General features: G+C 42.2%; 1 protein-coding gene across 1 annotated transcript in view; it reads left to right on the top strand.

Moving 5' to 3' along the window:
- The window catches only part of SYNE1 (spectrin repeat containing nuclear envelope protein 1), a 444597-nt gene that overhangs the window by 57305 nt on the left and 362536 nt on the right, over nucleotides 1–24756 (top strand). The window contains exon 3 of the mRNA XM_040965176.1: nucleotides 15156–15217. Coding sequence (XP_040821110.1) covers nucleotides 15156–15217 — 62 coding nt within the window. The remainder of the gene's footprint in view (nucleotides 1–15155; nucleotides 15218–24756) is intronic.

Raw genomic sequence — 24756 nt, 5'->3', positions numbered from 1 at the left:
AATACATAGGTTGAGGATTGAGATTATGGTTGGACAATGTTTCCTAATTTCCAGACATAAATGAGGTATACCAGTGATTCCCCAATTATAAAGTATTCAAACATTTTTAAAATTTGAGAGTCTTTATTTTGATTCTTGCCCATTTCCTTAGACTTGTCTTCATATTGCTTTCTTATTCCTCCTCCTTATTTAGTTTAGTAGGATGTTAAGCCACTTTCTTTTGATTGCTTAGCCTCACTCATCTTAGTGATTTTAAAAGTAGCTGGCTAAAACAACAGAGTGTAATGCATTATTGGAAAACTGAAAGAAATATGAGTTATAACTTTAAGCATGAAAGGTAAATCATCCTAGAACGTTACTGGCTAAAGAAAAGCATGTTTTGGTCCCAACTCTGCCTACATGCCATGAAGTGATGACTCTGTTTTTGTGAGCTCCTGTCTGGAAGGGAGACACCATCTGCGGAATGGGGTCAAGAACAGATGCTGATACAGAAGCCAGAAGGAGGCAGAAGATACAGGTGCTGGTGTTCTCTAGTTGGTTGAAAAGAAAAGTGACGCCATGTGCGCAGGTTCAGGGGATAGAAAGGTCCAACCCAGTTTGGTTGATTGTATTGCTGAGGAGCCATTCAGACTGGTAGAAAAGCTAATATTTCTGAGATGATTTGGAAATCTTTATGTAGTTGTTCACATTCTGACAGACCTGGCCCTTCCTTGGCATTATCTAGGTGTACTGTCACTCTTGCATACAGTCCTCAGTACAGAAGTGGGCAGTGTATATTATGTTCATTTTGAAATAAGTGGAAGAGGCAGCTTCTCATGAGGTCGAGGATTTGGTTCTCATGTCACTGAAAAGCGTCAGCAACTCTTGACTTCTGAGAATGTAGTGTCGCTAACAAACAGGAATTTCAAGCATCCAAACGTTGATCCCCCAAATCTTCTGCTTGACACAATTCCTACTAGAGTTTGTATTTCTGTCATTGGTGGCACAAGATAGTAGCAGTAAAGGTGCAAATACAGGCATGTGGAAGGAAGGTATTCAGTGGATCTGCACACTGAATAACGTTCATGAACATCTGGTTAGATGATGATTTTTGCGCAAACTCAGAGGAGAACTGAGGCAAGTGATAATGTGGTTTGAAGATGACGGTGGGGAAAGTGAATACAGGCTGGCTTGAGAGTTGATTAAACCCAGTCTCCCACACAGGTGCAGGGTCCCAAAGGTCTGAGCCATCCTCCTCTGCTTTCCCAGGGCATAAGCAGGGAGCTGGATCAGAAGTGGAGTAACGGAACACAAATCAGCATCCATATGGGATGTCGGCATTATCAGGCACAGGGTTAGCCTCTTGAGCCACTGCATCACCCTGAGAGTAATTTTTAACATCTTTCATATCTACTTCATATTTATGAATTTTGATACTATAGTTATAGCTCTTTATATAGTCTTAAAGGGATAGTCAAAATAAAATGTAAATCATATTTGTAGTGATGAAAATGGTGAAATAGAAGTATTTATGTCACTAGACAAGAATGAAAGCTGTTAGTGGTGACTGATATAAAAAATTGTGAAAATCCAGGTTTGTAATCTTAGTAAGACTTTAGGTAAAAGTAACTTAATTAGAAACAGCAAACAGTCCTTTCACAATCTAGGAGAAGTCCCATTTGCTTGTAAGATCACTTTTAAAAATCTTAAGTATTGCTTATAAAATATATAAATTCCATGAGCTGCTGTCTTGTTTCTTTCCCTTACTAAATGAAGCACTATATTCAGAATCATTGAACTCTAGTCCTGAAATACGGTTTCAGTTAAAACAAAGCGATTACGTGAAAGTGGTATTTCAGGACATTTTTCAATACTCCCTTTCCTTCTGCCACCCAGAATTGCTAAGAGCTGACAACAGGAAAAGACTTCTAAGTGACTTTCTTACACAATCAGGAGATAACCAGCCTTGTGTGGCAAGGACAACCGCCCCCGCTTTTAGTTCCTCTCAGGGTTCTCTGACCAGAAGCAATGCTTTCTCAGGGAGAGCAGTGGTCCTTATGTTTTCTTTAGCACGTACCTTTAAGGGTGATTTACCTGGAGAGGTCACAGGTGTGGAAGCAACACTCTGCCCTTCACTTCTGTGCCAGCATGTGGTAGAGGCTGGTCTTCCTGTTTCCCGCCATCGTGTTGTCTTCCATCTCCCAGCTGTAGTCTCCTTGAATGTGCTCTGTGTGCCATTTCTCTTAACGTCGCAGCTGTGGTGCTCGAGCTGTGGATGCTGGTCTTCCCTGGTGGACTGGAAATAACTGAGCCACTCCCCTTTTCAGCTGGGCACAGCAGAGCGGCTACAAGTGGGCACTGATGAAATAAGTGAATCAAGTGGCCAATGCATGAGTCGGGTCTGAATCACAGTAGAGCAGGACTCTAAAATCCTGGCCACGATTTGCTGACCCTGCAGCCTCCTTGAGGTTTCGATTTCAGGAGCATTTTTACTGAATCTTCCTCTGCTTCGGTGTCCTAGGTTACTTCTGCTGAATGATACATCTGTTGTCCACTGAACATGTGCACTTCGTGAGAACCTGGTGATAAATACACACAAAGACATCAGTAAAGCTGAATGTTAGATAAATGGGTTTGGGGGCAAGAAGGAGTAGGAGCTGCTGAGGGCATATCTTTCAGGTGAGACGTGACTTCTGAGGATTCCATGGACCAGGCCGCTGTACTCACAGTGAGGCTGGACAGCTGAGATGTGGTGCTTTAGAGAGGAAACTGGAGGACATGTCTGGGTCAGGCCAAGGCCAAGCTAGGAGACTTGAACTGGGCTAAATGGCGTTGTCTGCTGCCTGCTGGTGCTCACAAAAGCTGAAAAGGGGGGACATACCTGGCTGGGCTAGACCACAGTACCCACCCGTGACTGTCAGGACACGATGTAGGCCATGTCAGGCTAGAGCGTAGCACCACCAGAACACTAAATAACCAGATCTGGGGGCAGATTCTGTAGGGCATTTTTGGCTTATCTCTGTGTGGCTGCAGCATTAGAGCTGGGACTGGTGACTGGCCCAGTCAGGCTAGGCCACAGAACTTACAGACACTGGACACTTATGGAAGCCAGGGTTGTGAGACCAGCTGGGCAAGGCTGCAACATCCTCGCAACCTTCCCCACCAGTACATGCAAAGTGTGGGACTGAGGGCAGAATATACCATGCAATTTCTGGTATGTATGAGATCCAGGGATGGAAGCAGGCATGATAGGGGAACTTGGGGACTCCCCTGCTAGGCTGCAGCTCCCACTGGGGAGCATGAGAGCCAAGGCTGGGGAAGTACCTGCTGGCATGTGTGAGAACTAGCATGGGGTACTGCCTGAAGGGGAACTTGGGCACACCTTTGCTAGGCTGCAGCTCCTGCTGATGAACATGAGAGTCAGAGTTGGGGATGGGCAAGGCTGGACAAGGCAGCAGTACCTATCAGTATATTCGTGGGCTAGGTCTAGGGTGGGGCAGGCTGAGCTAAGCTGCAGCACCCATGAGTGTACATGAGAGCCAGATGGGATGCTAGACAGACTGGGCTAATCCGTAGCACATGCCAGCACACACAAAAGTTAGAGCTAGGTGTGGCTTAGTGGGGATTATTGAGTTTTGAGCAGACTAGGCCTTGGCACTCATTGTCGTGTGTGAGTACTGTGCCTATGGTGAGCTGGGCTGGGCTTGGATCACATCTCCTGTCGGTTCTTGTGAGAGAGAGATGAGGCCTAGTGGTAGAACTGGACAAGCAGCTGTATCTGCTGCAATGTGTGTTGGCTGGTGCAGGTGACTGACCAAGTCTGACACTGCATTAGCCGGCACACAAAAGTCGAGTCTGAGGTTATCCTAGTCGAGGTTACCTGGGGGGCTCCCCATTGGATCACTGGACTCAAACCCCAGTCACAGGGAAAGACACAAGATATGTAGTCTGACCTTGGAGATATATGTGTGTGTGTGTGTGTGTGTGTGTAATATATGATATATATGATATATTTCATATATTTACATAACATATATATTATATGTCATACATGTATCACATGTATTATATATTATATACATATTATTATATTATATTATATTATATTATATTATATTATATTATATTATATTATATTATATTATATACACATATAAAACATTAGAGCAGGCATCTGACTAAATTGCATTAGCAGCCGAGGAGGCCCAGTCCTGATATGCCTGTGCAGTGGGCAGCAAGTCTAGAAGCACACAGGGGACATGATGGCCAGTTTATCTAGATGAATATAGAGCATCAAGTGCCTCATCAGAGGACAGAAAGCAGAACAGGATGGAAAACTCTGCTGGCCAAGCTTTGCAGCAAGTGTTTGGGTCTGTGGATGCGCCAAGGTGGACTTTGTCAGTCAATAGAGTTTATAAAGATTTTCTCAACTCTGGTGTAATGAAGCCAAAATGTCTCCAAAGTATCAAAGTCACTCAGATAACATCCTTGGTAAAGTTTTCTCCCAGTTTGGGTTTATAAGGCATTATCAAATGCCTTATCAAATGTCCCCCAGATGCTGCAGACACAGGAGAAGATAGAAAATTGAAAAGAAAAAAAGAACTAACATTTGTCCCACCTGCTTTCCTCCGTATCTCGATCCTCCCTGCCCTAATTGGAGGCCCACATGTGTATGCATGTCTCTCAACTATGTAAATGATATTAAAAATATATTCAAAAATTTAAAAAAGTGAGCCACTGCTGTGAATTGCCACAGGGAGCTCTGCTGTCTTCACTCTCCCCTCACATGTATTGCTGCTGCTTTTTTGGTGATAATGATTATTCTGCAGTACAATTCCATATTGCTGTCCTTCTGTGTTGAATGCTGTCCTCTCAGCAGAAGGCTAATGACACTGCCTTTGTTTTTTAGGTTAAGAATCTTTTGCATTTTAGGAATGTAATACAGCGCACAAACCACAAATTATGTATACTTTCCAACACTTTTGCAAAGACCTGAATACATATTTTAAGATTTATTTTATTTTTAATGGGAAGTCAGATATTCAGAGAAGAGGAAAGACAGAGAGGAAGATCTTCCATCCACTGATTCATCTCCCTAGTGGCCACAATGGCCAGAGCTGTGCTGATCTGAAGCCAGAAGCCAGAGCCTCTTCCATGTCTCCCACTCAGGTGCAGGGTCCCAAAGCTTTGAGCCATGCTCAACTGCATTCTCTGTCTACAAGTAGGGAGCTAGAAGGGAAATGTGGCTGCTGGGATTAGAACTGACACCCATATGTGATCCCTGGGCATGCAAGGCGAGGACTTTAGCCACTAGGCTACTGCGTTGGACCTGACCTGAATGGTTTTGCAGAGGGTAGTATACTTGGTGCTTCTGACTTAAAGTGAGATCACACTACAGTTTGCAATTTTAGTATCAACAAAACCAGTTTCTTTTGATCTAGCCATTGCTTTTACATAAAAAATGACCACAATGCTAGTTCTGCAAATCCTAAGAAGAATATGAATCTTGAGGCCAGTGCAATGGCTCAGCTAGCTAAGCTTCTACCTGTAAGTACTGGCATCCCATATGGGTATTGGTGCATACCCTGGCTCCTCCACTTCACATCTAGCTCCCTTCTTATGGCCTGGAAAAACAACTGAAGATGGCACAAAGCCTTGGACCCTGAACTAGCATGGGATGTTTGGAAGAGGCTCCCGACTCCTAGCTTTGGATCAGCTCAGCTTTGACCTTTGCAGCCACTAGGTGAATAAACCAGCAGACAGAACATCTTATCTTTTGTGTCTCTCCTTTTCTCTGTAAATATGTCACTCCGATGAAGATAATCTTTTAAAAAGAGACCAATATGAGTCTTACTGTTTCTAAGAATTTTTTTTTGTTAGTGACTAGAACCTCAACATGGGTAATGTCTTTATGAAAATTCTGTTCACTCATTTTTTTCCTCAATGTCGTTACTGCAGACAGCTGTTGGTTTCATGTCCTCTCCTTCTCAGTCATCTCCCAGCAGCCCATGCTGGGATTCATGGGTCACAACACCCTTGTTCCTGACAGTCCTCATTACACATCTAGTCGGGATATCAGGGTTCCAGAAGGAAAAGCCTAGTGAGTCTAGAATCCTTCTGTTACATAGAACACAGGACAGGAGCAGGACTGCGCACACACACATATACACACACTTGTCTAATGATTGCACAGGTAACTGCTTTTCTTCCAGTGGCTCTGTGTGGTGTGACAAACTACTTCAAAGCTGTGACTTGTAACAACTGAAATCCATTTCTCACAAATATTGATTCGTTAATTTACAGTTAAGATACAAATGTAAGATATACTAGGCAGATATTCATTTTAGTAATATCATATTGGTTGAAATGATTTCTCCCCATAAAGAAATCATAGTTAGCTAAGAATAGATGTGAAAGAAAGATGGTTCCAGATGAATCAGCCTTGGAGTCTTAGTCCTCAATTTGCTGGCTTCATCAGGGCTTACATGTGCCAAGTTTGGTGCATGTGTAGGGTTTGGGCTAAAAGATCCAAGCTCATCCACTCATGAGGCATCCCGACTCTACACACAGACACGTCCTCTAACAAAGCCAGATTTTCTTACCTAGTGTTTTAGGACAGTGACTCATGATGGTTAAAAGAGAAAAGACGAAACCTCTTATAACCTCAAATCAATGACACAAAGTATTTTCTGTTGCATCATTATTCCAAGCTAGTGCAACATAAGATCAGAGTCAAGAGCAGGAGAAATCAATTCTACCCTTTAACGGGAGGAAGCGCACAGTGACATCCTGAAGGAGAGTGCGTACTACCACCAGAGGCTTTGGGGACCGTTGTTTAAAATCGGTCCTGTGTTGTTTGTGTTTTGTGATCTTTATGCAAAATTCATTCATTCTCCATCAAAACATCAAAATCTGAATTAGCCCTCCATACTACCCAATGACAGGTTCATGTGGTAGATTTTGATTCCTGGCATGGCTTTAAGGATGTCCAAGGCACTGGCTGTCCTGCAGATAAAGGAGCATGTCTTCATACCCCTTACAGCAGGAGTCCACCTAGGTGGCACCAATCTTGACCTCCACTTGAAACAGCATATCCACCAAAGGGTAAGTGATCGCAGCTGCAGCATCGCTTTGAAGAGGACCTGAGAGCAGCTTCTGTGGCCACTCCTGCTGGTGTTGCCATTTCAAACCCTGCTGATGTGAATGTCGCATCCTCCATGGACACTGACCAGAGTCTTGTGCTGAAATGCACTGCTCTTCTTGCTGGACGTGTTATGTTTAGAACTCTCAATAACCATACGCACACAGCCACTGCTTTGGGCCCCAGAGTTGAGTTGAGTTGACCACTAGCCTCTCTCAGAGGCATCTGATGTGAACTTGCTGACTAGGGTTTTGTATAACACAGTCTCTCCTTTGTACTAAGTGGAAATTGCCCTTCCATGGAACTGCAGGGGAGTGCACTCAGTGGCCCTGGTGTGGTAGATGCTGGCCCAGTGTCTTATGGACACACGACTCAGAATGATCATATCAGGACTATAAAATGATCTCTACTGATTTCCCATAGTATTTCCTCGTTTGATGTGCAGCATATGCAGGCACGTTGCCCTGGTAGAGAAGCATGCTGGTGGAGCTTTCCTGGGAGTTTTCTGATAAGTCTGGCCACCTTTCTCAGAACACTGCTGTAATATACAGTCGGCATCGTGGTTTGGCTCCCCAGAATGTTAATAAGCAAAATGTCCTCCCAGTTCCTCAAAACGGTAACCATGAATCTTGCTGTTAAGTGGACACTTCTGCTCCTTGGGAGCCATTGCTGTGATTGTGTTTGATCCTCACGCTTGTTGGTAAAGGCACATTTCAAGTCCCATTGCAATTGTTCAAAGAAATATCCCAGAAACATTTCTAGGTTAAAAATTCTGTTGTGCACTCTGTTCTTATCTGCACCTCATCTGGGCACAGCAGTGGTGTCTCTGGGTTCCCCTATAATTTCTCAGGTGGAATCATGTAATTGAACCAACTGAAGTGTATATTCATATATGAAGTGTTTGCATATATGAAGTGTATCTCCCAGAAATGCATTTTGATAGAAAAATTCAATACATTGTACTGTACTAATTTGAATAGTTGCTTGCATTCTAAATGCTGCTTGTTAAAAAGACATTGTTATGTATTTTAACTTTTTTATTTAGTTAAAAACTACTTAAAAGCTACTGATGATGGGATCCTAGCATACGGATTTATATAACATGTGCTTATATGCTAAGTTGCTTACATAAAGTTAGAACAATAATCAATCTGTTTCTAGATAGGTTTTCATGAGTGATTGCAAAGACCAACCTACGTTATGAATTCTGTTCTTTCAGGTGCATGTATAGGTCACCTGGTATGAAACCAATTGCTTTAATATCTTCTTACAGTGGATCCGGAAGGAGACTGACTCTTTGCAGGAGTGATTTTTTTAGTTAATTTTCAAATGTTAACCGCCATTGCTAAGTTGGTCCTCGTTTCTGCGTTTGTCATCTTTCCCTGAAATGACAGAGTACCGATGGGATACCTAAGTCAGGCAGAAACACAGAGATTGAGTATCTGAGCCAGCATCCTCTACTTCTCACTTATTGGTACTAGGGATATTGTCCTGAATTTAGAAGAATTTCTTAATCACAAAAAAATGCCCAGGATTATATGCCATATTGTCTTCTTTTTGCACTAAAATAACCTTATTTTAAAATTCCATTCTCCTTGAGTTGTTTAAGGTCCCCTCATATTACAACCTCACATCACTGGCGTACTCGCTTCATATCTGGCTTCTCCAACCACCCCTCTTCTTGGCTGACACTGTCATCTCATTCAGATAGTAGAGAATGTATTAACATGAGTCTGAGTTCTACTTTTCAGAGATCCAGGCAGCAACTTTAGATCATACATCTCTACTTTCTTGTAATTCTATTTCTGGTAGTTTCTTTTCACCTATTTCCCGGAATCTCATCTCTGCTGGCATTGTCATAAGAATTATTAATTCATTCCTTATACCAGGTGCTCTAGAGGTATGTCACAAACACTCCATATTCCCAGCCTGTCCTCTTCAGTCAAATCTGCAACTTTCAGTTCTGATACTATTATCTCTCTCTGGTACAAACAACAGTCCTCCCCATCTCCCGTCAGATAGAGACCAGACTCCTCCACATGTTTAATAACCTGATTCTCTTTCCCAGGTTCACTTCCAATATCTTCTTACACACGCTCCATTTTGTAATACCACCAGACCCAATTCACACTCTATTTCTGCTTGATCCGACTGTGTTTCAATGCTGCCTGTCTCCTGATAGTTCTCTACCTTTCTTTATGTAACTATTTCTTCACATTATCTACTTGATTTAATATCTCCTCTTAGTTTTAGCTCCTCCAGAGCTGCCAGCCTGTTCCATTACCCCACAGAAGAGTTCCTGTCTTTTGTGTTTGTTTCTGTAGTCTTCTGTATGCTCCTCGATTGTGGTAGGGAGCACACAGCCTTGAACCATTGTTTCTATGCTTTTGTCTTTCCCCGTACTGTCCTTTTCTCTACATCCAGGACCTTAGCAGCACTTCCTCAGCAAACTGTCAATTCACTTCTTTATTAAGCATCTCCTGTGCGATGATGGAAAATGCATTAATAATTAACTTAGGCACAGTCCCTGCTGTCTGATCCAAAATTCAATCAATAGTTGGAAATGATCAGAAGGTAGTGATGGCTGGAATGACACTGTTATTGGTGGAAATGAGAGAGTCGAGGTGTAGCATTGCAGAAATTCTTTACAGATTCAGCGTGATAAAAGATAACTACTTGGACCATACATTACATTAACAAATAAAACTGATGAAGGAAAACATTTCTGTTCTGTTTAATTCTTTTTAAAGATTTATTTATTATAAAGTTAAAAGTTACAGAATGTGAGAGATCCCTATCTTGTAATGGCTAGGGGCCTGAAAGGCCACCCAGGTCTCCATGCAGATGGCAATGGCCCAATCCTTCTTCCACTGCTTTTCCCATTAGCATTTTAGGGAGCTGAATTGGAAGTAGAGTAGCTAGAACTTGAACCTGCACTTTCTTGAAATGTTGGCATCGCAGGCTGCTATTGAACCAGTTGTGTTTTAATGCAAGCTCATCTCTATGATTTTATTTTTAATTAGAAGATTGCATCGAGTTTTGGGGAGGAGACAAGCTTGTAAACTCTAGTTTGATCGGAACTAACATGTGATCAGGGGCATGTGTACATCTGTGTTTTTTTTTTAAACAAATACTAGCATGTATAATTGCTAAACTATATCCTATTCTCAGGTGATGACGATGGAAAAAATGTTAATAAAATCATTACTAACAAAATATGTATAAGTAATGTGACCTTAAACACAGTAACAGATATGTAGAGAAACTTAGTAAGACTATACAAATGTGTTTGATTCTTTATAAATATTGTTTATTAATTTTCCATGCAGATTGCAGATATCCATTACTCTGCTTTCCATAAATATTTCATGCTGGTAGTAACTATAAATCTGGGAATGTTATTCTTACTTCAAACAAAAACGAGCTTGTTGCAAAAGACAGGATTTCATCCTTTTTTTGGCTGAGTAATATTCCATGTTGAATATATATACCAGAATTTTCTTTATCTCATCATCCACTGATGGACATTTGAGTTAATTTTATCTTAGCTGTTGTGATTTGAGCTTCAGTAAACATGGGCATAACAATAAGTGTAAGGCTGATCTCATTTTGTTTTGGTAAATTTCCGGGAGTGGGTTGGCTGGGTCATATAGTATGTAGATTTTCAGATCTCTTTCTGAAGTATTAGACTAATTTCTTTCTATGGCATGCATGTCTCTATTTTTCTAATTAAGATCTCTTGGGACTCTTTTTTTCCTTTTTTGTTTTCTCTTTTCACTTTCATATCATTATAAATACTTAAAACAGCTCACATTTGTTATTTCAAACTTTTATGGATAAGGCATGTATACTCACTTTAGCTGTGTCATCTTCACAGGGTCTCAAGGCTGTCCTCAAAGAACAGCTGAATTGCACCTCATCTAGAGGTTCCATTAGGCAAGAGTCCACTTTCAAACTCACTCTGAGCTGATTGCATTGTTTCCAGATGCAGTGGTTCTGAAGGCTCAGCTGGCAGCCGAACCTAGTGGGATTCAGAATCTCCTGCCATGGACCTGTTCCATAGGCAGTTCACAGCATGGCTATTTGGCCCTTCTAAGCAGGCAGGAGACTCTCTCTATCCCTTCAGCAAAGATACAGTTATCCAAAATAACATGAGCACATTTATTGATTTTGTTCTGAAGTGGGTAGGAGCAAGTCACATGTTCTACCTACACTTTGCCCATTCAGAATGTAGGAACTCTTGGAAGTTACACTAGAATGTATTTGTCATGCTCCCCATATGGATTTCATTTCTGCGATGCCTGATTACTGCTGTATTTTGGTATGTTGCTGAGTAGCTGCCTTCTACACATCTGCCGTTACTCGTCCATCTCCACATCCAGATCTGTCCTGATGGTCTCTCTATTCCTTTTCAAAGTGCATAAACCTTAGCACTTTATTGGACTCAAAGAATGGTAAAAATGTTTATGTGAAGTCTAGAGAGGGTGAAGCCAAGCGATTCTATTGATTGGCTGATTCTCCAAATGACTGCAGAAATCCTGGCTAGAATATGATGGAAGCTGGGAGCCAGATCTCCCAGACACCCAACCACTTAAACCATTACCAGCTGTGTTAGCAGTAAGCTAGCATCAGGAGTCAGATGCAAGCATTGAACTCAGACACTGTTAATGAGCAATTCAGGAATCTGAACTGGAAATCTATTAAGCTAAATGCATGCTCACCAATGGCGATTAAAAAAATTTTTTTTACATTTTTTATTATTATGATCATTTTATGATACAGTTCCATAGGCTCCTGGCATTTCCCTTATCCCCACTCCAATTCCCTCCCCCCACCTAGTTCTTCTATATCATTACTAAAATATAGTTCTTCATACACAGTCATATGTCCATCATTGTGAGCATGGACAATGGCAGAGAGTCCAGCATCTTATTGTCAAGATATAGTAAACAGATTCATTGTAATTCCATCTTTGTCTGAAAGTAGAAATGCATTCTACACTGTATCCTCACATCTGGATATGTTAGTCTCCATTTCACAGTTACTGTACATCCCCTTAAATGAAAAGTCATAATACAAAATCAACAATAGAAAGAAAAATAAAAATTTACAATGCCTTTAGGTTAAATGACATGTTGCTAGATATGACAGTCTCAATTACACAGCCATTATACATCCCCTTAAGTGAAAAGCCATAAAACAAAATCAACATCAGGGAGAAAAAAGAAATTAACAACACCATGAAGTTAAATAACATGCTACTGAATGACTAACATGTAGCTGGAGAAATGAAAATAAAGAACATTCATGAAGAAAATGATGCTACTCTATGATCTATGAGTCATTGAATGATTAAATCAGAAGAAAGCATTTTGAAGAGATGAAACTAACAGAAAACAACAAAACCCATGCGATATTGTTTCCGCTGATTTTTGTTGGTGAAGTGTGTCTCTTCTAGACAATAAATAGATGCTGTTTTGTTTTTAATCCAGTCTACTAATCTATGGCATTTGATTGAGCTTAAGCCATTTACATTCAGAGTTTAAAATGTATGGGTGGTACTTTCGTCCTGTCATTTTAGGAATGGGTTGTTCATTGGTTTAGTCTTCTGTTGTCATTTTACTCGGATGTTCTTCCCATTTGCCTTTGTTTTTGGTAGGTGCTATTTCTCTTCTCTGTCAAGAGAACATCTTGAAGTATCATTTGTAGGGCAGGTTTGGAAGAAGCAAATTCTTTTAGCTTTCCTTGACTGTGGAAGAATTTTCTTTCATTTTCAAAGACAAAAGAAAGCTTTGCTGGATATGTTATCCTAGGCCGACAATTTTTTTTTCTTTTAGAATCTGGAATATGTCACTCCATTTTCTACTTGCCGGTAGAGTTTCCTGTGAGAGATCTCCTGTGAGTTTAATTGGCATTCCTTTATATGTCAATTGATTTTTTTTCACGTGCACATTTAATGATCTTTTCCTTATTTTGGATTGAAGAGAGCTTGAAAATCATGTGTCTTGGTGAAGATTGCTTTTGATTAGGCCTGTTGGAAGTTCTGTGCCCCTCCTGGATCTTGTTTCCCAATTCTTTCTCTAGATTAGGGAAATTTTCCTTGATTATTTCATTAAATACATTTGCAAACTCAGCTTCTCTTTCTGCACCTTCCGGGACTCCCATAACTCTTATATTTGGCCTCTTACTAGTGTCTTTCAATTCTTGAATACTTTTTTTGGCCTGATCCAGCTCTGCTTCCAGATTTTTGTTTGCTACCCCCTGATGATAGGAAATACCTTCCAATTCTGAGATTCTTTCTTCTGCTTGCTTCATTCTATTTTGGAGATTCTCTATTGTACTTTTTAATTTGCTCCACTGTATTCTTCATTTCTGATATGTCAACTTTCATTTGCTTTATTGCTTCCTTAAATTCTTTGAACTCTTGTATGTGCATCTCATTGTTGATCAGAAACTTTAAAATGAGTTTTATAGATTCTATGTGCCCCATTTTCCTGATGTCTTCCTCAGTTAACTCTGAGGTTGGCATAGGGTTTTGCTCCTTTGCAGGGGAGTTTTCAGTAATATTCATTGTGTCTTTGTGTCGTCTTTGGCTCTTGATCATCATACTTCTGGTTATCAGATTCTTCTCCTTGGGGCAGGTTTCTAAGCTGTGTCACCCACAGGTCTACAGTGTGATTTTACTTATTGCAGTTGGTACACAACTTTTTGCTTGCAACCACTTGTGCCACAACCTCCAGCGAGTTCCAGGTCTGGGTTCTTATGTTACATTTCCACCGTGGTCTCCACAGCCCTTGCTCCTGGCTCACCACTCTCCACCTCCTGTGATACCGTGCTGAGGCTGCACCGTTGTCTCTGCAACCTTTCACCCACTTCCAGTTGGAGCAGGTCCAGGATTAGGGAGACACCAGGTGTCCTATATAATTAGGTTGCTGGTGGCGCTGATTTTGCCGGAACCTGTTGGACATTAGGTTTGGGTGCCACACGGACTTATTTTGGCCAGCGCGATGCCACAGTCGGTATTCTTTTCCTGTGGGACCAGTGCAATCCACTGAACTCAGTGAGTTCTCGCGAGCTCAGCACATGCACAGATCACTGTTGTCCCCTGCAGTCCTAAAGCTTTTGCCACAGTGCACAAAATGGCGCCCGACGTGCCACTACTAGAGTTCTTGATCTGCTGGCCATCAGGTCTGGAGGCTACCCAGACCTGCCTTGGGTGGAACCTGTAGAATGTCATGTCGCTGCAGTTCACTGAGTCAGAAATAAATTCACTCCCAGCTCAGCCTATGCTCAGTCCTTTCCCTTGCCTTTGCCTCCTTACACAAAATGGAGCCCAGTTCAGCTCTAGGGGGCTGACTGGGCATGCAATCCACCCTGTTCTTGCACTGTCCGTCTGGGTTCTGCTGCTCTGTCTCTGCTCCTGGTCAAATCAAATGTACCAGCAGGACAGACAGTTTTTCATCTGGGTTCACCTCCCAAGCTCCCAGTGAAAGTCTCTTCCTACCTGGTTGTTGGTGGAGTTCCTGGCTGCTGGTGGAGTTCAGATCACCGTGCTGGAGTATCATTCACTGCAACACCACACCTCTCTGCCCGCTGCTTTTCTGTGTCTGTCAGTCTCCAGGTATCCCTCTGCTGTTGTTCTGTCCTTTCGTATGTCCTGAAATACGTCCTCTCTGCTTCATTCTGGTTAATGCTTCTCTGTCCGTTTAAACGTGTCCTTACCCTATTCCACCATCTTGATTCCCTCAATGGCGACTTTTTTAAAAAACAATTTTGTTGGGGTGTAAAGGCATTTTAATAAGCAAATGAAGGTATACAGTGGCTAGCATTGTAAATTTCAACGTGCTTGGTGACTCTTTTTAAATAAACAGTCTAATTAACACATTTGGAATTATTGGCTCTTCAGACCAAAAGTTAACAAATTGGAAGATAATACAATCTTGACATTGCTTCTATAGTTTTATCAATGAATTCTATTTGTGGTATAACCTCATGACGCGTTATATTTACCTAATCAAATTTCTTTTTTTTCTAGATGAGCAAGAGATTGTACAAAAACGCACTTTTACAAAATGGATCAACTCCCATCTGGCCAAGGTAAAGGATACTACCCACAATTATAAGTCGATTTATTTTTAGCCAATGTCTCCGTAAGGAAAGCTTTTCCCACTGTTATGTCGCTGTTTCCAGTTCTCTTGATTATTCTTGCTAAGGTATAGCATTTACTGACCCTGCCTCTAGGAAGGATGCAAGTATGGATCTAGATATGAGCAGTTACTTCGTCTGTTCTATGAATCCTGCTGAAATATTTTATCCAGTTTTATCTTCTGTAATAACGTGCATCATGGTGCTGAGTTATTGTGTACATTTACTCCTGTTTGGGATAGAAATTAACGATGACTGGTCTCTATTGAGCACAGATTTTGGTGTGAAGAGATAGGGATTGTATCTCCAGTCCTCTCTTAGGTACTTTGATGAAAAGTAACCCTGGTGTAAGGACAGCACTTCAGCTGAACAATCCTGTGTTATTCTTACTGGTATTATGTTGTAATTGGGTGATTCTATCTAGTCATTGCTCTTCCTTGGAACATAAACAATAATACATAATTCAGTTTTGGTACATTGCAGTGAAGTCAATCTTATTCTGCTGACGGGAATGGAGAAGCATCATGCTTGTAAAACAACAACAGGAAAAGATCCATGTATAGGAAAATGGTTTGAATTCAATGAGAATGAGGGCATTGCCCTTGGCATTTAAGACCTGACCCTGTGACAGTTTTTAATCAAGGACTTTCCCACCACCACCCCTTGCCCTCTTTTTTTTTTTGCAATTAAACAATGCTTAGCCATTTATATTAGGCCTGTTCTAAAATTAGCTGTGCTTCTGCAGGTAACTTATGTGGTTAGCAAAGCTTGAGGGTTTCATACAGTTTTATAAGAGACTGTTAAATGAATGTATAGCCCTGTCCTTACAAAAATGTATCATGGAAAATAATAATGAAAAAATGCTAAAAGATGGATGTATCTCCCTAAAAACATATTTTATGTCAGTAGACAGACTTGGACAATCACTTTAATGGCTGGGAGGTTAACTAGTAGCCTCATGATGACTGTGTTTGGTTCAAAGTTGTTTATTATGTAGAATATTAAAACCCTTGGACGTACAGGTTTGTATACCCATGTGATTTCTGTTCTTAGAATAATTTTCTAAAGCACAATTACGATTTTAAAGAATTCTCCATTCCTATGAAAATCCCTACTGCCTCTTACTATTAAAATATTCTTCATTTTTTTTTACTATCTTCCACATTATACGATGAATCTCACTGTAATAAAATTTGCATTGTTTACCATGGCATTTACAATGTTTGACAGAAGGTGAATATTCTGAGATTTTTGTTGAATTGAAAGTGAGCAAACTAAATTAGTATCTGAAAAAGATGTCAGTATTGGAAGGTATCTTGAAGAGATCATAATCCTATCTTCTCAAAAATAAGGCAAGAAATGGTATCTGAGAAAAATGCTGCAAAGTGTTAGTAGTATTTCTCAATCTGATTGGCTGCAATCATTTGTAAATGATCAGTATGTATTCTTAAAATAGCAGTTGGAAAATATCTTTGGGGACACTTTTAAGGTACATTTTTTTTTTGTATCATACTTCTTTATGTAGTGAGAACTTAATCCAAATGCGTGCCGTGGCATAAAAGTACAGAGGGCCTCAATGGAGGAATGTGAGGTCAGGAGTTTGTTTTAAAATCTGTTTTATCATTTATCATTACCACAGGTCGCTTTGGGTATTCATGTGACAGTTGATTATTATATTTATTATAAGTAAGATCTACCGGTGTGTCTTTCTGTTCTCATTTTCTGTCCAGTGTTTTGACATTGTTTCTACGATTTCCTGTTTAAGTGAGCTTAATCTTTAATATGTGATGCAAGTTCCTTTTATTCATGAGGTCTGACCAAAAATGTGAAAGTGAACCTGTCTCGTAGCAAATGAGGCCCACTCTAGCTCTTCGCTGTTTCCTGACCTGGCTTTTCTGCGTCTGGCATTCCAGAATCCAAACTTCTGCTGCTTGTTAGAAATCTGCTGCAAATCTGGAAGAATCAGGTTGTCTTTTATCATTTTGAACTGTCTTGTGTTTTGTTTTCCTAGCATTTTAAGCATCTTAAGAAATTTCAAAATACATGTTAATTCTTGGAGTAAAAAAAAAAAATAAATCATAATAGCTCCATTATAGTGCTATCAGTTAGAGGTATCTAATAAATAAAACAGCCAGAACCCTTGAATGGCAAATACATCAGATCATTCATGAAAAAATATTGAGCGATATTTAATTTCAGGCATCATGATGAGTGCTTATCACAGGTCATTTCCCAGCATCCATCTTCATACCCTGTAAGTTGGTGTTTCTTCTACGTTACACATTTTTACTTGAATAACATCGTTTTGAAAGGGCAAGTAAATTATTATCTCCACAACGGACCCATAGTAGCCCTTAATATGATAGACTTTAAAACACTGTTTATTTTCACTGGTTACACTTGTTTTCCTTCAGCTATCTTGGAATATTTAAGCTGGAAAATGATACTCTTACTGCTGTTCCTCCTGAATCCAATACTATCAAATCTTATAAGCAGAATCAAAACGACATATTCCTTGGAGACCGTTTTTCCACTGTGGACTCACTTGTATCTGAAGAACATTCTCCAATGGAGTTTGGGCCATCTCACACTGCAACAGCAGAGGAGTTTTAGGATGACTGTGATGTTGGTGTTTATGCCCAGGTCTGTCTCAGCTGCTGATTCCGTAGTCATCTCTTGTTCTCTTCACATCCTTCACCTACCTTCTTCCTTACCTGGATTTGATGTTTCCAACTCTGCATCTCCCATTCTTTCTTGTGCCTCTCTCACATCTCTGATCTCTCCGTTGTCCCATCCCACCTCACCTCACGTGGTTCTCTAATACGCTCTACCCCGTCTCCTCCCCTTTCCATCTGTTTCACAGTCTCCCTGTCTGCATCACTTCTTTATTCCCATCTCTCTCTCTCATTCCTATAAAATCACATTCAGCCTACACTTTTGAGACTTTGCGATGTCAATGAAGTCAGGTTGTGATTACATGAATATTGTGATTATTATGATGAAATACATTGCAATTATTTTAACCTTGATTACTGCAAAGTTAAAATGCAGCACACCCTTCCCTCTCCTTCACAATATGTCCATTTCTAAGAATTCTGCTTGGAATAGAAAGTCAGTTCTGCTTTTTTATATGGGCTCTGGATAAAGATATGATGTTAGTTTGTTGCTGTTTTTGTAAGCAGACTTATTCCCAGAGCCAATCTGTACTGCTGGGTTGTGTGTTCTCATCACTCTAGCAGCACGTGACATGTACACAGGCACACACATTGTGTGGTGAGTCAGGCTCTGCAATATCCTAGGCTGTGCCCACGAACTCAACATGCATCCCAGGAAAACAGTTCACTAATCTTTTCACCCTCACCTCAGCTGTTGATCACCCATCTGCACTGATAGCTCTCCCAGAGAACACATTTCCAGTGATGGAACAGGCCTAGATCCATTAGAATAGAAGCATTTCCCAATAAAGAAAATAATCCATGCACAGCAAGCTGAACCACCTCAAAGTCTGTCTTCATCTCCCAGAGCTTCTGGGAAGCAAGTTTTTCGTTGTCCTTGTTTGCAAAGTTATCCCAGGTGGGTTGTTTATCCTACACATTGGAAATATTCTTGCCTAACCACGGACTCACCGTAATGGCAACTTTGAAGAGACCTGGGTTCTAAAATTTGTTCGATTCAGTCTAGTTTGCTATATTGTGTGCTTACTTTTTCTTATCTGTTGGGTAATCACTGTGTCATTTTTCCTTGTCACTGAATTAGGACGCTCTATTAGTTCAGGCTTCTATAATAAGGCAGCAGACACTGGAAAGCTTGAGCAGCAAGTATCTACTTCTCACACCTAGAGGCTGGAAGCCCTTGGACAAAGTGTCAGCATGTTTTGTTCTTAGTGAAGATAAGACTATCCTGGATGGTTGAAGGATTGTGTCCTCACATATGAGAAAGAGGGACACACACACACACACACACACACACACACACACACACACACACACACACGTGGTAGGGATTACAGGGAGAGCGCCAGCCAGCCAGCCAGCTACCTCTGCTGTCTTCATCTTTTTGCACACACCCTAGAAATTCTGCTTGTATAACTCCACTCAAACCTGATTACTACCCAAAGATTTCTTTCTCCAAATATCCTCACATTGGCATTAGAACTTCAGCACAGAAATGTTTGAGTGGGACATGGATGTCAAGTCCATAACAAGCCCCATCTTCTCTCTAGCATGAAGCAAATGAGGATTTCTGCTCAACTGAACATGATGGCAAGTCAACCCTGATATGGCGACAGTGACGAGCTAACTTCTTCCTCACCTGTTTTCTTGTGTATTAGCTACTTTTCCACATAGCTCTGTGATTTGTAATGATTTCATATCCTCTCTTCACTAAGCCACCGAGGTTAAAAATGTATTTTATTTCTGTGTTTTGTCTCCCACCTCCACATATAAAATCCACTTGACATCCACTAATAAAGAGAATAGCCATGTCAAAAATATTTTCATACTAATAATCAAGATACTGCTTTTAACTAGCCAGTGCTCCAATGTGTACCAAGTTATTTTACCTGAGAAAAGTAGTAACTGGACAGAAAAATGTTTTCAAATATTTTCTGAAATGCAGCTTTTTAAGTATTTTTTAGATTCTTTTTGTGTGGGAACTTTTGTGATGACAATTTTATGGATGTAACATAGAATAATCATGTTTTAAGATCCAGTATTTAAAGCTAGTGTTTCTTAGTAATACTTAAGTAATGCCTGCCTTAAAATGAAGTATTGTAAGAGTTAAAATTCTACATTGAAGGATAGTGTTTTTTAAACTCCTTATCTAGAAAGAAAATTTATATCTCTCCTTTTTAAAAGAATCTCCTTTGAAAACAGACTCATTGCAGTGGCCTGTGAGAGCATCATTTTATACTGTGGGCCATCTGACAATACAGCACATTCATGAGGGTCTGGGTGGCAGACCTGCAGGGAGCATGGGGAATGGTGCCAGCGGGGGTATTTGGGGACCTGGAGGCTCTCGTCCAGGTGGGAGGAACAAGCCTGGGGGTTTCCCCACATGCTTGCTCTATGGATTGATCAGGAAAGGGGGGTAAGGAGATATGGGGAGGAAACTCTGCTAAGGGAGTATGTTGCAGGCGAGCAGTGACTTTGAGGGATTTCCATTGACAAGAGAACTACTTGCAGGTAATTGGGGGTGCTGAGACTGAGTGGTTTGGAGGGGGCATGCTAGAGGAACTTTATGGGTCAGACCAGGCCAGATGGGAGACCTGAGCTGGGCATGTTAGAGAGCCAGTCTGGGGGCAGATTCTATGGGGGATATGGCGACCCACCTCTGTGCAACTACAAATCCTATTGGTTTGCTTAAGAGCTGCTGAAAGTGACAGGCTGATCTAGGTATGACCATGGAACCCTCAAACACTCATGGTTACTGGTGTTAGGATCAGACCAGGCTGGTCCAGACTGCAGCATTCACAGGCACACACAGGCACACACAAGCATGGGGTGTGGCATGGGCCAGAATGTAACATACATCAGCTCATACAAAGGCAAGCACAGAGGGGGCAGACTATGCTGAGTGAGGGCCTAGTGTCACCTACCAGCATATGTGAGTTCTGTGTCTGTGAGTGGGCATGGCAGAGGAACTTGGAAAACTCCCCTGGTTAGATATAGCTCCCACTGGTGAGCATGTGATTCAGGCCTGGGGTTTGAACAGGCTGCGTAAGGTAGCTCCACCCATCGGCAACTATGTGGGTTGCTTCAGGAGGGGGATGGACCAGGCAGAGCCGCTACAAACCTTAGCCCATTGGCATGTGCAAGAACCAGGCTGCAATACGGGCATGCTGGGCTAGCCTATCACACCTGCTAGTTTGCATGACACAGGGATGGGAGCAGAGTGAATAGAGCTAGGTTGCAGCACCTGCCAGTCAGAGCTGGGACTGGGAGTAGACTGGGAGCTGAGACCTAGCTCAGATCATCCTGTACCCACTCTGGCCCTTGTGAGCACCGGGCTTGCCTGTTCCCAGACATAGATAGTGTGTCTGCCAGTGGTTGTTCTGACCAAGTTCAGCCACTGGTATGTGCAAAATCTGCCACGGGAAGGAGACCTGATAGAGGAGACTGGGGAACTCTTTTGTAAGGATACAGTCCCTAAGAACCATGGCTGGGGGCCCAACAGAATAGCCTCCCAGCTAAATCCTCACCTTGCAACTGCCATGATCCCATATGGGGTGCCAGTTCATTTCTCAGCTGCTCTACTTCCCATTCAGCTCCTAATGTGGCCTGGGAATACAATAGAGGATGGCTCAAAACCTTGGGACTCTATACCTGTGTGGGAGACCTGGGAGAAGATTCTGGCTTCTAGCTTCTGATTGATCAACTTTTGCCTTTGCAGCGACTCTGGGCGTGAACCAGTGGGTAGAAGATCTTCCTCTCTTTTTTTTTTTTCTTTTCTCTATAGATCTGACTTTTCAAGAAAAATTAAAACAAGAAACAAAAACCCTAAAAACAAGGCTCAGATCAGCCCAAACTAGGCGAGGTTACAGTACCCACTGGTATATGTGTAGGTCGAGTCTGGGAAAGGGCAGGCTGGACCAGTTCTTAACCCCAGCTGGCAGATCTGAGAACCAAGACACGGTGCAGGAAGAGCTAGGTCGAGCCACAGCACCAGCCAGTTTACATTAGGACTGGGACTGGGGGCTGGCTGGGCTGGGCTGGGCTGGGCTACAGCATCCACCAGCGAGAGCTGGAACTTGGGGTGGACTTGGCCAGGCAGGGCCAGGCTACAGCACCCACTGGCAAATGTTGATGTGAAATGAATCATGCCGTACTGGGCTCCAGCACCCACCACTCACTGCACATGAAACCTGGGCAGTGAGGGAGGGATAGTACAAGTCAGGAAGAGGGTTGTGGGACTAGTCTTTGCTGCTGGGCCACTGCTCCCACTGGTGAGCATGAGTATTGGAACTGGGGATAGACCAGGCCAGTCAGGGCTACAACACCTGTTGGACTGCATGCAGCCTGCGTTAGGGGGAGAGTCAGACTGGACTACCCAACTGTATCCACTGATACATGCATGAACTAGAGTAAGTGCAGACTGGTTGGGCTTTGCCACTGAACCAGCTGGCAAGTACTGGGACTGGGGGTGAGTCCTAACAGGCTAAACTGCAGAGCTACCTGGAGAATAAAAGATCTGAGGCTGGGAATGGGCCCAGTAGGCAAACTTTGGGTACTTCCGTGATGGTCTGCAACTCCCACTGATGAGCATGATCACCAGGGATGGGGGTAGGCCTGGACAGAGAGACAGAAGGACCTGCCAGTATGAGTGTGGGCTGGATAGTGGATGTTGGTTGGGCTGAGCTACGCTTCAGTGGCCAGTGATGTATATGAGAGCTGAATGGATTTGGGATAGACTGAACCAGTCTGATGTACACACTGGCAAGTGAAGGAACCGGGGGCAGGCTTAGTGGGGGTAATTGGGTGTCAGTCTGACTATGCTGCTGATGTACATCAGACCTGAATGTGATGGGCATGGTTGCACTTGCCCATAGTATCCATTGGATTATGTGAGACGGGGTTGGAGATAGAACTGACCCAGAAATTGCAGCTACCAGTGTGTGTAAGTTGATTTGGGTGACGGATTGTGCTGGACCCTGTACTAGCAAGCACACACAAGAGTCAGATCCAGGATAACTTCAAATGAGGTTTCTCTGGGGATCTCCCCAACTAAGTACAGATTCAGAACTCCAACCTGGGGTGAATTGTAGAATCTGGTCTAGCTATGGAGTGCATGTGTCGGATGTGGGCTGCCTCAGTGGCTGGGATGCAGTAGTGGACAGCATGGCAAGATGAACATGGGGGATATGGCAGTCCATTGGGTCTGCAGAGGACATCTGGTAACAGTGGAGGAAGGAGAGCAGAAAAAAATTGCTCAACTACTTTAACCAAGTGTTGACAGCAAATATTCGGGCAAATGCAGACACTGGGGTGGACAAATGTCAGCAAATGGACTTTGGAATATTTCCTCATTCTTGGATTGACAAGATCAACAGCATTTCAGAACTATTGAAACCACTTGAGTGGAGCTCTCGAAGGATCCTCTGTATTGGCCACCCTGGGATCATATCGGGTAGCCGTAATTCCATCCCTCGGTATTTGCAGTGTTTGGGAGACTGGGTGTGCTCCTCTCCCTTTCCCCAGATATGGGAGTAGAGAAAAGGAAAATTTGGGAACGATGGTCTCACCCACTTTCCCCTAGTTCTCTACCTGTCCTAATCTGCTGCCTTCCATGGCATGTAGTTGTGGGAAGCCGTGTCAGATTGGAACGAGGCACTGCAACATGGAATGATACTGTGTCCCGCACGGCAAAGTGTCAGGTCAGCTGGAAAGAAGACTGGTGATGCATAAAAAGGCAGAGGCAGACCTGGGTTAATGTTTCTAATTGGGGAAACCACGGAGCCCTATATCCAGTGGCAGAGGTTGAAACAAGAGGCTGTGAAATCTGGCTACTCCAGGTCTCACCAGCAGTGCTGCAATCAAACAGTCTTAAAGAATTAACAGATTCGTGGGCCTGGTGCAATGGCCTAACAATTAAAGTCCTCACCTTGCACATACTGGAATCCCATATGGATGCTGGTTCTAATCCTGGCCACCCTGCTTCCCATCCAGCTCCCTGCTTGTGGTCTGGGAAAGCAATTGAGGACAGCCCAAACCTTGGGACCCTGCACCCACGTGGGAGACCTGCGAGAGGCTCCTGGCTTTGAATCAGCTCAGCTCCAGTCGTTGCGGACACTTGGGGACTGAATCATTAAATGGAAGATCTTCCTCCTTGTCTGTCCTCCTTTCTGTATATCTGACTTTGCGATAAAAATAAATAAATCTTAAAAAAGAATGAGCAGATTCATAAAACCAGGGTCTTGGCACAAAGTTTAAATATAGTCAGAGTGTCAGTGTTAACAACAAAGTATATCCAACAATATTTATACTTGATTAGTAACTGGTAACTAAGATAATCACAATATTGAGATACTTTGAGGGGGGCATGTTTTTGTTAGCCAGTCGTAGAATGAAGCAGGCATTCTTATTTAATGTATGTTGGGGCCCACAGCACCTCGTCTGCTTCTGACCAGCTATCTTTGCAGTCTGGTAAGGCTGTTTCCTGCAGATTTTAGGAGATGTGGTGGTCTTCTGAAATACTTACTTTTAACAATTTAGGCCATGCGATGACCCACAGTATGGTACAGCATCCCGAGCAATGCCACAGCCACCATACAAATGCCTGCACATTCAATGCTGATTGCTTTTCAAAACTATCTGATATAGGTCCAGCTTTTCAGGACTCATCAGCAAGGTATGTTTCTAATTGGTAGGGCTACTGTGTTGTTTTTTTTTTTTTAATTTCATTTTTATTTGAAAGCCAAAGTTACAGAGAGTAGGAGATTTCTTTTATATGCTGGCTCACTCCCCACACAGCCACAGTGTCCAGATGTGGGCTGA

This window comes from Ochotona curzoniae, unplaced genomic scaffold, assembly GCF_017591425.1.
Source record: "Ochotona curzoniae isolate NIBS_2020 unplaced genomic scaffold, NIBS_Ocur_1.0 scaffold_3890, whole genome shotgun sequence".
NCBI classification, from domain to species: domain Eukaryota; kingdom Metazoa; phylum Chordata; class Mammalia; order Lagomorpha; family Ochotonidae; genus Ochotona; species Ochotona curzoniae.
Note: the sequence above shows the minus strand (reverse complement) of the source record. Positions and strands in the feature narration are given on the sequence as shown.